At 42.9% G+C, this 13,549-nt stretch overlaps 1 protein-coding gene across 1 annotated transcript; it reads left to right on the top strand.

Annotated features, from left to right (window-relative positions):
- Window positions 1-486: 486 nt before the first annotated feature.
- Window positions 487-9,488, top strand: IFIT2 (interferon induced protein with tetratricopeptide repeats 2). Its single transcript, XM_057735616.1, has 2 exons — window positions 487-634; window positions 6,145-9,488. Exons 1-2 carry the CDS (start codon window positions 630-632, stop codon window positions 7,529-7,531), a joined length of 1,392 nt encoding a protein of 463 aa, XP_057591599.1. The 5' UTR covers window positions 487-629; the 3' UTR covers window positions 7,532-9,488.
- Window positions 9,489-13,549: the final 4,061 nt, after the last annotated feature.

Genomic DNA, 13,549 nt, shown 5'->3' with positions numbered 1-13,549 from the left:
CTAATTTCCAGTGTTACAGCATACAAGTAAAGCCTGGTTTCAAACCCAGGTAGGCTGACATCACAGCTCACAGTTCTAATCACGTATTCACTCATTCAACTACTACTGTTTGAATGCCTGCCATGTGCCAGGTATTACTGCAGGAACTGCCGATTCAGCAGAAAGTGAACCAGAAGAAACCCCCCTGCCCTGGACACCGCTGCTCCTTACAGGGGCCGGCAGGTCACCTTGGTGATAAGGGTGGACAGAGTGAAGATGGGTTAACATTCCAATATGAGGCAGAGTGCTTAGTAAATGTATCCTTCCTGGAGCTGGGCTCCCTTGACAGCAGCTGATATAAGACATCAAAACAATTCACAAAGAAGTTCTGACTCACTGCAGGGGTGGGGGAGGAGGGTACCCCATGGGCTTGGCTCTTACTCAACACTCAAGATTTATTTCCTCTTAGAGCCAATTTCACTTTCCAGTTTCAATTTCTCCTTCTTAAAGTCTATTTTGGCAAAGGAAACCAGCGATTCTTCCATATATAGGTCCCTAACATTCAGTTGAAGCAGAGGAGGAAGATTTCTGAAGAGCACAGCACCCTGAACGGGCAGCCTTTCAGAACAGCTGAGACGTGATCAACACTCATGAGGTAAAGACTCTCTCTGCTCTGTGTTGAAAACATCTACTCAATCTTGCTGTGGAAAGCAAATCTTAAATAGCCATGCCCTTAAAAGGCATGTTTCTGAATTGTTTTGCTTTAGTGTTTATTTATAGCCTTACTACTCATCTATCTCTGTACGTCGTATATTTGTCTTTTGGATGCTGGCTTGTTTACTCCTAAGTTATTTCTGCATCACACGGTTAAGCTTCCTACAGGCATCTCTCACGGGGAAGCTGAGAACTAGGCTTGGAGAAGAGTGAAGCAGGTAGTTAGGGGGCAGAGAGAGAGAGAAGGAGATGAAATTAGGCAGGTGCTTCACTGCAAGATGGATCTGGGGGAATTGCTCCTGTAAACTGTCCTATGTTTCTTATTTGAAAGGAATAAGTGAAGGACTTTAATAAGATTCTTATGTAACAAAAGCTCTCTTTTTAGCAGATACTGTTAAAAATGTACTCAGGGTAGCAATCCCACTTCATGCTAAGGTGGATTTTACTTCTAGGGTGCTCATTCATCTCCGATGTGCATTAGGGCTGTCAAAATAACAGTAATATTTTTCACCTCAAAATTCTACTGATTGGTGAGCACCCCCTACCTGAAACATGCATTTCGGAGGTGGACTGCTTGCAGAAGATAGTCCCCACCTCTACAGTCCTCTCATACCCCAGAAACACCAGCTTTCCCTGGGGAGAAAGTGTTAGCTCATTGAATAGGAAAGGAGCTTTCTATTCTATTTCCTCCAGTTTGTGGCTGGGGTAGTCAACCTGGATGCCTATGCCTCAGTCGTGGGAGCTCCAGAATCCAGGGATACCAGCCCCAGTACCTGCTTCCTAGAGGAAGTATGATAATTCTTCTGCTAGTCTGCACGACTGCCTGACAGGAAAAAAATAATAATTTGAGATATTTCTAGATGTCTGTTTCTATAGTAACTCAGAATCTTTAGAAACCTTATTCCTGTTTCTTAGGATTTTAGCATGGTCTTCTTTTCGTATCAGACCCATCAATCTTTTTTCTCATTTCCTTTGATTCTTAGCTGTAGGGATTGTCATCAGGCGTCACGCCCATGGTCTAAGACAGTGGTTCTCAAGATCCACAGAGAGCCTGTTAAAGACTGAGACCTGAGCTCAAGTTCTCCACCCCAAGCCCCGAGACTCTGATTTGATAGGTCTGGTTTGGGATCCAAGGAATGTGCATTTCTAATAGGCTCCCCCAACTCCAGTAGTGTTGGTACTGCTCTAAGGTGATGTGGTGGCAGCACTGGCTCCAAGCCTGGTAGACAGTGTGATTATGGCTTTTATCCGGATAAGAAGCAAGTGAAGACACTGTGTGCTGTATCATTTGGAATTTCTAGGGACATCAGGAGCACAAATCTCACAAGTCTGAGACCAGGAAGCGAGAATCTGGGACCAGCTTCTGCTTTGCCAATAGAAATCAAAACCACAGGGTGAAATTGGATGCCTTTTGAATGACTACTCAAAAGAATTTTACAGACATGCATATATTAAATGTCTCTATCTTACACATGCAGAATTGACTACATGTTTCTTATGTTAGAGATAATCTCAACTGTATTCACTCTCTCTGTTCCTTGTATACAATGAGAAAGGCACTCGAGAGCTCATGTGCTAAGGGAATCGTCCTGTAACCTCATAGAGAAGGAAAAGAGACCAGATTAGACATGAATTTTTCAAGGGGAGGCTGCTGTCATTACAATGTCAGATGCCAAGTAAGACACTATCCTGGACCACATCTGCCATGTCACATCAAGAGGCTCAGACAACCGGGCTCTTCACTAAGACCTCGTGGGGCTCTGAAAGGACAGAGTTTTTCCCTGAGCAGAAAAACTCCTACCCATTTCCCTCCTATTTTTTGCTTACTCTACTTGGGGTAATTACATCTCCATTTGTTACAAGCAACAGAAGTGAGCAGGAGCTGGCTTAACGTCCCTAGAATGGCTCACAGGATCCACGCACAGGACAATAAGGACACCAGGGGGACTAGAACAGGACACTGGGAGCTTAGGGGGCCCATTCACTGAGTCTTCTCCATGTGCATCCGGGTCACTGTCTCTGCAGCATATGATACAGAATATGGCCATCATCAGACCCCAGCGTGCACAGCATTCTTCTTAACATATGAAGACTCCCTCCCTCCCTCTCAGTCCCATTTCCAGCTTCCACTTGATAGGGGGTAGGAAGAAAATGAGGGGATACAGTCTTCCAGTTAGACAAGTATTTCAAAAGTGATCCTTGCCACATCACAAGACATCCCAGATTTCTATTGGTTGTCTATGTCAGAATCCATAATATATAGAATATCAGCTCCTGATAAGACAGCTGATTAAAACATACCATGAAAAACATTTTAAGTGAGGAAAAAACAACATTTCAGGGACTCTAATACACAGGCAATGTTGGAAAACTGTCTTGGGCAATGAATCATTTTTAACCTACTCATTTCCAAATTTATTCAAGGTAGGGGTTTTATTTGTTTGCTGTTTCTATTGGTTGGATTTTGCTTTTTTGTTTATTTATGTATTTATTTAGTGGACCAACACAAAAGAATGAAAAAGCTCTCCAGAAGAGTTGCAGAGACACCTCAAGGAAAAAGAGCACTTCCCATAAAGAAAATGCTAGCTGCCTTGCGAGCCTCCTTTTCCAGCCAAACTTCTTCCCCCTTTCATGAAAGTGTAGGGGAGGAAAATTTTTTCCTGTACCCTTCTGGGTTCTTCAGTTGGTCCAATAATCAAATTAACATAAAACAGATTAGCAGGAGAAAAACAAATTTAATTACGGATATATGGGGATCCCATAAGAATATGAGACCCACAGGCAGTCAGGCCATTGAGACTTATATGCCATTCTGAGCTAAGGAGAAGGGGGTAAGGCTCTGGAACTGCAAAGGGGAGGAAAACAACTCACAGGAAGGTGGGAAGAGCAAATATCTGGCAAACAGATATCTTCATGCCGTCGAAGATGATGGGACACAGTGAGGAACTTGATCGCCAGGCTCAGCCCAGGTCTCCCCAGCTCAGCACACCTAGCCCATATTCTTCACAGTTATCTCTGGTAACAGTTCTCCTCCTGGACGAGGCCCTCTATCCAAATTATTTGGGGCAATTAAGGGATAAGTCATAGTTTTTCTTGAATCTACTGGGTCTTGATTCCTTCCTGCTCAAAACAGTCCGCTTGCCAAAGTGGCACATTTTGGGAAGACCTGTTCTGAACACTTTCAGAAGCAAACGATAGGAAGGTAAAAGTTAAATTTCAAAGGAAAATTAAAACAAGTATAAAATTATTAATAGATCAACTCAGCGAGACACGTTAAGAACAGAAATTGCCAAAGAAGTAAGACATTGCATTGCTTTTCGTTTCTGTTCTTCCTTCTTACCTAGCATTTATGAGGGTGAGTCAAAAATTATCCACATTCTGGCTGTAGAATTTACAGAAGTTTTAATATAACCAGAGTATGTATAACTCTTGACTCACCCTTATATTTTTCTATTTTGAAATTTCAGCTTTATAATTTTCTAGTCTTTTATTGGTTTGCCATCCTGATTTTAATCTCCTCGTTGTCCTTCTGAACTTCAACTCCATTTTATCTTCTATGTTTTAAATTCCTTAGTTCTCATTTTTTGTATAAATTTGTTTGTTTATTTATTTATTTATTTATTTATTTATTTAATTGGCTATGTTGGGTCTTTTTTGCTGTACCCTGGCTTTCTTTTAGTTGCTGTGAGTAGGGACTACTCTTCATTGTGGTGCGCAGGCTCATTGCCGTGGCTTCTCTTGTTGCGGAGCACGGGATCTAGGCGCGTGGCCATCAGTAGTTGCAGCACATGGGCTCAATAGTTGTGGCTCACAGGCTCTAAAGCACAGGCTCAATAGTTGTGGCTCACGGGCTTAGTTGCTCCGCAGCATGTGGGATCTTCCTGGGGCAGGGATCGAACCGCGTGTCCCCTGCACTGGCAGGCAGATTCTTAACCACTGCACCACCCAGGGAGCCCCATTCTCATATCTTTTTAATCTTTTTTACTTCCTATTTCCTGTCTAATTATTTGAGCTTGTCATAAATCTGTAATTGATTATCTTTGTCTATCCAAACTTTTGGAGCTTTTATCAAATTGGTTTTGTTTGGTCCTTTTGTTATGTTGACACTCTATATTCTCATTTTTTTTCTGAACTTTTTAACCATTATTTCTTTAAAACTACATAAGATGAAACCTCCCCTGAAACCAGTTCCCATGGATTTGGCTACCCGTACAGAGGCTGTCACAAGTAGAAAGCCACGGGCCAGCATCCCTAACAAAACTGCCTTATTCACGGAAACTGAGCCTCCGGCTCAGAGACCTGCCCACTGGCCTCTCCCTAATTCTTCTGCTGCCCACAGTCACTTAACTTCTGCCTCCCCATGTATTTAACACATGGGAAATGGAATATTTCCTACCATATTAGTAAACAAAGGATGTCACAGTCATCAGCAAATGCAGCCCTCCAACATGAGCCGGTGGGCCCTGAGGAAACTCAGGAAAGAAAGAGAACCTGCTATCTAGCAGTCATCAGACTGCACCCAGTACCTAGGGTGAGCCCTGAGGAACCTCAGGATGTGAAAACCAGGATACTGGCCCCAGATAGCTGAGGCGCATGCCAAAGGAGCGATTTCAGTGAGTCCAGACTCTTGCATCTTTCCATACCTAGAAAAGCTTACAACATGCTGGACGGGGACTTTCCTGGTGGCACAATGGTTAAGAATTCACCTGCCAACGCAGGGGACATGGGTTTGATCCCTGGTCCAGGAAGGTACCACATGCTGCAGAGCAACTAAGCCCTTGTGCCAAAACTACTGAGTTTGCTCTCTAGAGCCCACGGGCCACAACTACTGAGCCATGTGCCGCAGCTACTGAAGCCCACACACCTAGAGCCCATGCTCCACAACAAAAGAAGCCACTGCACCACAACGAAGAGCAGCCCCCTGGTCTCCACAACTAGAAAAAGCCCTCGTGCACCAATGAAGACCCAGTGCAGCCAAAGATAATAAATTAATTAATTAATAATTAATTTTAAAAAAAGAAAAAAAGGAAAGTGCTTAAAATCCTTAACTTGGGATATCTGGTTTTCTTTAATTAACAATAATCTTTTGATGTTTCCAATTACCTGCCCTTTGTTGCGAAACTTCTATGTAACCTGGCTCCCCACCTCGCCTCCTTGGAGCAGTTCTCTCAGGGTTACTTGAGATGCTGTCTTCCGGGCTTGAAATCCTAAAAATTCCCGCCAAATAAAACATAACTCTCAACTTTTACGTTTTGAATAATTTTTTAATTCCACACACATATGCCAAAATAGAGAAAGAAAAATACAAAAGGAAAGGATATTCTTTTTTGATTGGGGTTAACACCCTTTAGGAGAAGGAGAATCCTGTTCTACTTGTGACACTCCCCAGTTCTTGTCTGGTGAATCCCTGCTGTGTCTCAGAGTGTTCATCTTTTGGTTTTTTCCCCACAGTGCGACCACAAAGAACTCCTTGGAGAGCAGCTTACGGCAACTAAAATGCCATTTCACCTGGAACTTGGTAGACGGAGAAAATTCCTTCGATGATTTTGAAGACAGAGTGTGTAACCAGATTGAGTTTCAGAACAGCGAATTCAGAGTCACAATGTGCAACCTACTGGCCTACATAAAACACCGCAGAGGCCAGCATGAGGCAGCCCTGCGATGCCTACGGCAAGCTGAGGAGTTCATCCAGCGAGAGCACGCTGACCAGGTGGAGATCAGAAGCCTGGTCACCTGGGGAAACTATGCCTGGGTCTACTACCACCTGGGAAGATTCTCAGAAGCTCAGGTGTATGTAGACAAGGTGAAACAAGTATGCCAGAAGTTTTCCAGCCCCTACAGAATTGAGAGTCCTGAGATGGATTGTGAAGAAGGGTGGACACGGTTAAAGTGTGGAGGAAACCAAAATGAAAGGGCCAAGGTGTGTTTTGAGAAGGCTCTGGAAAAGAACCCCAAGAACCCAGAATTCACCTCTGGACTGGCCATCGCTAGCTACTGTCTAGATAACTGGCCACTGTCTCAGAATCCCGTTGACCCTCTAAGGCAAGCCATCCAGCTGAATCCTGACAACCAGTATGTCAAGGTCCTCCTGGCTCTGAAACTTCAAAAGATGAACGAAGAAGGTGAAGGAGAGAGGTTAGTTGAAGAAGCTTTGGAGAAAGCCCCAGCGGCAACAGACGTGCTTTGCGGGGCAGCAAAGCTGTATCGGAGAAAAGGTGACCTGGACCAAGCTATTGAACTCCTGAGAAAGGCTCTAAAATACATGCCAGACAATACCTACCTACATTACCATATTGGGTGCTACTATAGGGCCAAAGTCCTCGAGGTAGAGAAAATGTGTGGGGAAAGAGAGAAGTTACAGGAGCTAGTAGGACATGCCCTAGATCATTTAAAGAGAGCTGAAGAGAGCAATGGAAATTTCTCCCATATCTGCTCCTATATCGCCTGCCTCCATTCACAAGCCGGTCAGTATGAAAAAGCAGAGTATTACTTTCAAAAAGAATTCAGGAAAGAGCTTCCTCCTTTAACCAAACAAGTGTTCCATCTACGATATGGCAACTTTCAGCTGTATCAAATGAAGTGTGAAGACAAGGCCATCCACCACTTTATAGAGGGTGTGAAAATAAACCAGGAATCAAAGGCGAGAGAAAAAATGAAAAACAAACTGCAAAAATTTGCCAAAATCAAGCTCTCAAAAAATGGAGCAGATCTTAAAGCTTTGCATCTCTTGGCGTTTCTTCAGGAGCTGAATGGAGAAATGCAGCCAGCAGAAGAAAACTCTAAGAGGGGTTTAGACTCTGGAAACCTCATGCCTTTAGCATCTTTAGCTGAGGAATGAGGAATCAGAATGTGGTGCCCATAGGGCTACTGGTGGGAGGGAGCTGAAACCCCTCCACCAAGTTGGTGTTCAAAATATTTAACCAACTAGTACAGCATAGGCATGGACTTAGACCCTTGCCGCAGTACTGGATCAGGGTTAGGAAGTCTGCTGGGCAAGTGTTAACCCTTGAACTGCTCAGGGAGTTCTGGGATGGGGACTAGAGTGGGGGTAGGTCCTGGGGCTCAGTAAAGAGGCTGTTTCCCGATTGACCTCTTGGGAGCAGTTAGCACTGTGACATTCCCTCTGTGGGGTGATATCTTGGATTTGTTTCTATGTTTCTATCAAACAGTCAGATACCTCACACCTGTAACACTGTGGTTCCTTTTAGCAGTGTTTTTCCATCCTTGGAGTCATTTTAGATCCTGTACAGGTTGGCCCTGTGATATAGTTCAGTGCAGGCTGCCCCAAAATATGCCAAAGTGGCATATTGATTATTTTGAATTTGTTACTTGAGAAAACAGCCAATGAGAGTAGAACACTCTGACACTCCTCTGAATGCAGGAAATAAATCTCCCTTGTGAAAGCTACCCTCACTGCACCAAGAGGCAGAGAGACATCCTTGTCACCAGAGATAGGGAATTGAGGGCTGAGAAGGCTATGTAAACCAGATCTACCTAGACGCGCCACTATTTAGTGCCCAAGCCCAAGCTTCTTTTCCTTGTCAGTTCCTCACAAATTTTTTATTTCTTTGTCTAAAAGGTATAAAAGCTACCTGCTTTGGTCACTTCTTAGGCTGTATCTATGAGACCTCTGTAGGTATGAAATTAACTTAGATTTTCTCCTGTTAATTTGTCTTGTGTCAATTTAGTAATTAGATTAGCCAGAAGAACCCCGAATGGTAAGAGGAAATTTCCACTCCTGGACACCCTGCATAGACACGAATGTGCTGTGTCCATCTCAAGGCTGGGGGACCAAAGCCTAGAGAGGGCTAGGTGTCCTCTCTCTCTCTCTCCCTTCTGCCTTCTTCCCCCTCTTCCCCAGACAAGCCTCAGTCTAGGACTGTCTGTACTAACTCTATACAACGAGTTCAATTGTCCCATTAACTGAAGGAGTTTTAAAAAAAAAGAGAACAAGAACAGGTCAAATCTAGAAGGAATATATCTAGAAGAAATGGGGTGATACAACCACAATACAAGAGTTTCAGGAGGCACAAGGGGAGATTTCGCCTCCTATCTGCCCTCCCTGTAATCATAACACAGCATGTGAAGGATAAAAAAAGTAGATTCTGTACAACATGCTAGAAACCAAAATAATACTTTTCTTTAAAATTTATATGCAAAAATGTCTTACCAGTAGGGATAGGGAAAGAGTAGGCAAAAGAGAAGGAGAGAAGAATGCTGGCTTGTCATTGTAGGTTATAATCATATAGAGAAAATTTCATTTTCTTAGCTACTATTGGGAAAATTTCTTTATAACACAAAGACTTGCTTTAATCAAAAATGCTTTGATGAACCCAGGTTCAAGATAATAGGAAAGCGGCCAGACAGAGGAATTATTTGGTGGTTAAGGACCTAGTGAAAAGTCTTGGGAAATGGCATCAGTAATGAGGTCTTTCCCCCATTAGAAATACTGTGTATTAGGTGATATAGAACTTCATTTAGCCCTGAAAATCTTCAGGGAAACCACTAAAGTCATGGTATGCTTGGGCAATTGGGATTTTCTAGGTAAATACTGAATGACCAGGGACAGACATCAATATTGGTGTGAACCAAAATAGTCAGCTGACCCAGCATGAGACCATCAGTCACCCTCTGGGCTGCAAAATGATTGCCTGTGGAATTAATTTACATTTAAATGGTGGTTATCAAGGGCTGGGGTGGGGGGGGATAGGAGAGATGTTTAAGGGTATAAACTTTCAACCGGTAGATAAGTCTTGCAGGTTTAATGCACAGTATAGTGAATATTTTTTGTATTAAAATTAGTGTGGTGCGCACTTGAGATCAACAGCATACATAGGAGGGTGGGGGGGGGGGAGTCAAGGGAAGGAGGGAATACAGGGATATGTTATGTGTATAAAAACAGATGATTGAACTTGGTGTACCCCCAAAAAAATAATAAATAAATAAATAAAATTTAAAAAAAAAACAGCATACATAGTGTGGATGCCTGAAAAAGTCATTGATTTAATTAATAAATAACTTAGACATGATGGAACATAAATGTGTGTTCTGGTTTTTCTGAAATTTTGCTGTACCTTTAATCTTCCAGACTCGACTACTGATAAATTCAATGTCACACTGAGCATGAACTGGTTCTACATAACACAGACTGGTCTAACTTCATGACCACTGAATAGAACAAACATTTTTTTCTACAGCTTTAAGAGTCCAGGGCTTCAGTTTACACCCTGACACCACCACTGGGCAACCTTGTGTACATAAACACCCTGCCCCCACATGGAAACAGGTGGACTGCTGCCCTTCTCTCTGCTAGATCTTGTTAACATCTTGTGCTTCCAGCCACATGCTCTCTTCTCTTCTGAGATCCATTAGGAAAAATGAGGACATGTCTTCAGTTCTGCTTTAGGCCCCACTGGAAGCAATCTAAACACACGTGGGAGAATTTTTCCTAAGTATAGAAAGAGACAGGAAGCCTCCAAGTCTCTCTTGTTTTTCAAGAGGCCTCTGGTGGAAAATACAACACACACCAGCTGCAAAGGTAAACTCATTCCATTGGACTGACTTAGACAAGTGTCCATTTCAGGGGACGGTTTAGCTCACTTGGCCTGAGTAACTTATTGGATCTGGTGCCTGGGGAGAAAAACTGGGAGTGTTCTGAGTGGAAGGTAAGGTGGGCAGGCACGCTGACCTTGAGAGAGGACCACTGGCACCTGTAGAGTGCTAAAGAAGGTACACCAGGTATATGTGACCTTGTCCTTGCAGGTCATGCCACCAAAACCCTTGCTGGAACAGAAGCCCAAAAGGAAAAAAGGTAGAAAGGGTAGGGAAGAGATGTATGTCATATTACACTTAATATTTATTTGAGGACTTAAAGCTAACAGAAACGATAGGGAAACAATAAGACAATTATGTATGTAGCTCATGTTTCCTGAAATCTCACTATCCAGGAATAACAATGCGGAATGACTTGTAATTCCCTGGCTCTTAACCACACCTCTCAGTGCATGTCCCTCCCCTCACATACTCACCAGATGAATAACAAGCCCCCAGTATGTGTCTCCTAAGTGTGGATAAAAAAGTCTGTCAGACCTATCTGATCACACCTGCCTCTCCCATGGCTCAGCACCCACGCCCAACAATGTCCTCTGCCCACCAAACTGCTTCAGTACAGCGCGTCACTCTCTGTCTTTGATTGCCACCTGGAGAGTACTGATATCCCTGCCAAAGACGTTCTCAAGTGTACTGATGCCCATGAAGGAGTGAGGAGAATTTCTCTCATCCCTGTCTGGGTTCTCAGTGATACCAGTTGTGTCTCAGCCTCAGAGTCCTCAGCAAAAATTCATCAGCCTCTGCCCCCAGCCCCTCTTTCCACAGAGCTCTCGTCTTTCTTTCCACTTCACGTCAACTGACTTCTACAGCGTGTGTCCAGTATGACTGGGTGCACAGAAGTGTGAGAATCCTGAAGACAGACACAAATAGGACTGTGTTAGGATCCCCGCCATGCATGCCGTCCACCCTGGATCCCAACATGGAAAATGTGGGCTCCAGCTCGAGACCACATGCTCCCGATTCCTCCCTTCCTCCATCATTTCCCCCACCATTTCCCCCACTGCCTCTTTTGGGGAGGGAAGTAACTTGCTTTGACTAATTACAAAATTTCCGTAGGATATACAGCACAGCTACCTCATTGCTGGTAATCTACACCTTCTTGGGGGGCCATAAAGAAGGAAACGGACTAAAATCTTTACTGTAAAAATGTTGCAGTGCCTTTGGGAAAACAGTGTGGCAGTGCCTCAAATGATTAAACATAGAGTTACCACATGACCCAGCCATTTTAGTCCTAGGTATATATACCCAAGAGAAATGGAAACACACATTCACATAAGCCTGTACCTGAATGTTTATAGCAGTATTTTTCGCAATAGCCAAAGGTGGATCTACCAGCTGATGTACTGATGTAGTAAATAAAGTACGAGAGTGAGTCAAAAATTATCCGCACTCTGGCTGTAGAATTTACAGAATTATATAACCGGAGCGCAGGCATTTTTTGACTCAGCCTCGTATATCCATACCATGGAATATTATTCAGCAATAGAAATAGAATACTTACTGATGCAACATAGATGCAGTTTGAAAATATATGATGCTAAATGAAAGAAGCCAGTCACAAAAGGTCACATATTGTATAATTCTCTGCATATAAAATGTCCAGAGTAGGCAAATCCATAAGAGACAGAAAGTAGATCAGTGGTTGCCTAGGCCTGGGAGGGATGGGAGGACTGGAGGTGACAGCAAAGTGGTGTAGAGCTTCTTCTAGGGTAATGAGAATGTTCTAAAATTGACTGTGGTGATGGTTGCACAGCTATGTGAAATGCTGAAACTATTGAATTGTGTAGTTTAAATGGGTGAATTGTATGGTATGTGAATTATATTTCAATATGGCTGTTTAAAAAAAGAATGAGTAGTCTTGTTATAAACGTATGTAAAGAAAGCAAGCTTTTCTTTCATGGCCAACTATTTTTAACCTCTAAGTTTGTTGGCACTGTGTTGCGCCCTTATTACTAGCACTTTAAGTACCATCATTACTTTTGCCCTAGAGACATGCTGGAGAAATTCTATGAGGGTGAGTCAAAAATTATCCACACTCCAGTCATATTAAAACTTCTATAAATTCTACAGCCAGAGTGTGGATAATTTTTGACTCACCATCGTATATTCTATTTTCCAAGTAAGGTGTGGGTATGAAAATCTGTTCCCACTTGATTTTTTCTTTTTTAAGGAAGTTTTATTGAGATATAATTGACATACAATAAAGTGCATATATTTAAAGTGTACAATTTGATTTTTTTTCTTATTAGTAACGTATATATGGCAATCCTGATCTCCCAATTCATCCCACCCCAAACCCCACCCAGGATTTTATTTTTAAATACCCATTCCCAGGAACCATTCATCAGCAAATTGGCATAAAGGAAGAGTTCAAAAGCAGGAGAAAATCTGACTCAATGTGTAAGCCTAAATGCACATGTGGGGACTTCCCTGGTGGTGCAGTGGTTAAGAATCCTCCTGTCAATGCAGGTGACATGGGTTCGATCCCTTGTTTGGGAAGATCCCACATGCCCATGGGCCACAACTACTGAGCCTGCACCCTAGAGCCCGCGCCAAGAGAAGCCACCACAATGAGAAGCCCACATACTGCAACGAAGAGTAGCCCCCGCTCGTTGCAACTAGAGAAAGCCTGCGTGCAGCAATGAACACCCAATGCAGCCAAAAAATAAATAAATTTAAAAAAAAAAAGAGTTAAAAAATTCTAAAAAAAAATTAAAAATGTACATGTACAAATTTAAGCACGCTGAATTTCTTAACACACAGAATGTTATTCAACCACCATATGCAGCTGTTGCAAATACCATGCTAATTCATCAGCCAGGAATTAGAACAAGGAGCAAGAAATGGGCAGCTGGTACAACTGTACTAGAAAATAACTTCACAATGTATGAATCTATTGCATTTAGGCTGAGAGGAAGGCTTTGGCCAGTTCCGTAAATTTGCCTTTTCTCTGATCTAACCATTTTCGATCATTTCTGCACTTCAAAGTAGTGTCTCTCCCTAAAATCAGCACCCTCATGACACAGAAATTTTCATGACACAATTTCCTTTCTCTTTGAGCAAGGAAAGCAAGAGAGAGACACATTTTCCCTGGGCTGGATATTTAGGATTAAGCCAGGATTAAGCACCAGATTCTCAGTAACAGCGATGCCATGTGTTCTTTTAAAAATTTACATTTTGTGTGCCTGTGGTATGTGGCGCCCTCTAAAGCACAGAGCCAAAGGCAGGGGCCCCTCTTACCTGGGTG

Source organism: Hippopotamus amphibius, chromosome 5 (genome assembly GCF_030028045.1).
Source record: "Hippopotamus amphibius kiboko isolate mHipAmp2 chromosome 5, mHipAmp2.hap2, whole genome shotgun sequence".
NCBI classification, from domain to species: domain Eukaryota; kingdom Metazoa; phylum Chordata; class Mammalia; order Artiodactyla; family Hippopotamidae; genus Hippopotamus; species Hippopotamus amphibius.
The sequence above is the reverse complement of the archived record's forward strand: the minus strand, read 5'-3'. Positions and strand labels throughout refer to the sequence as shown.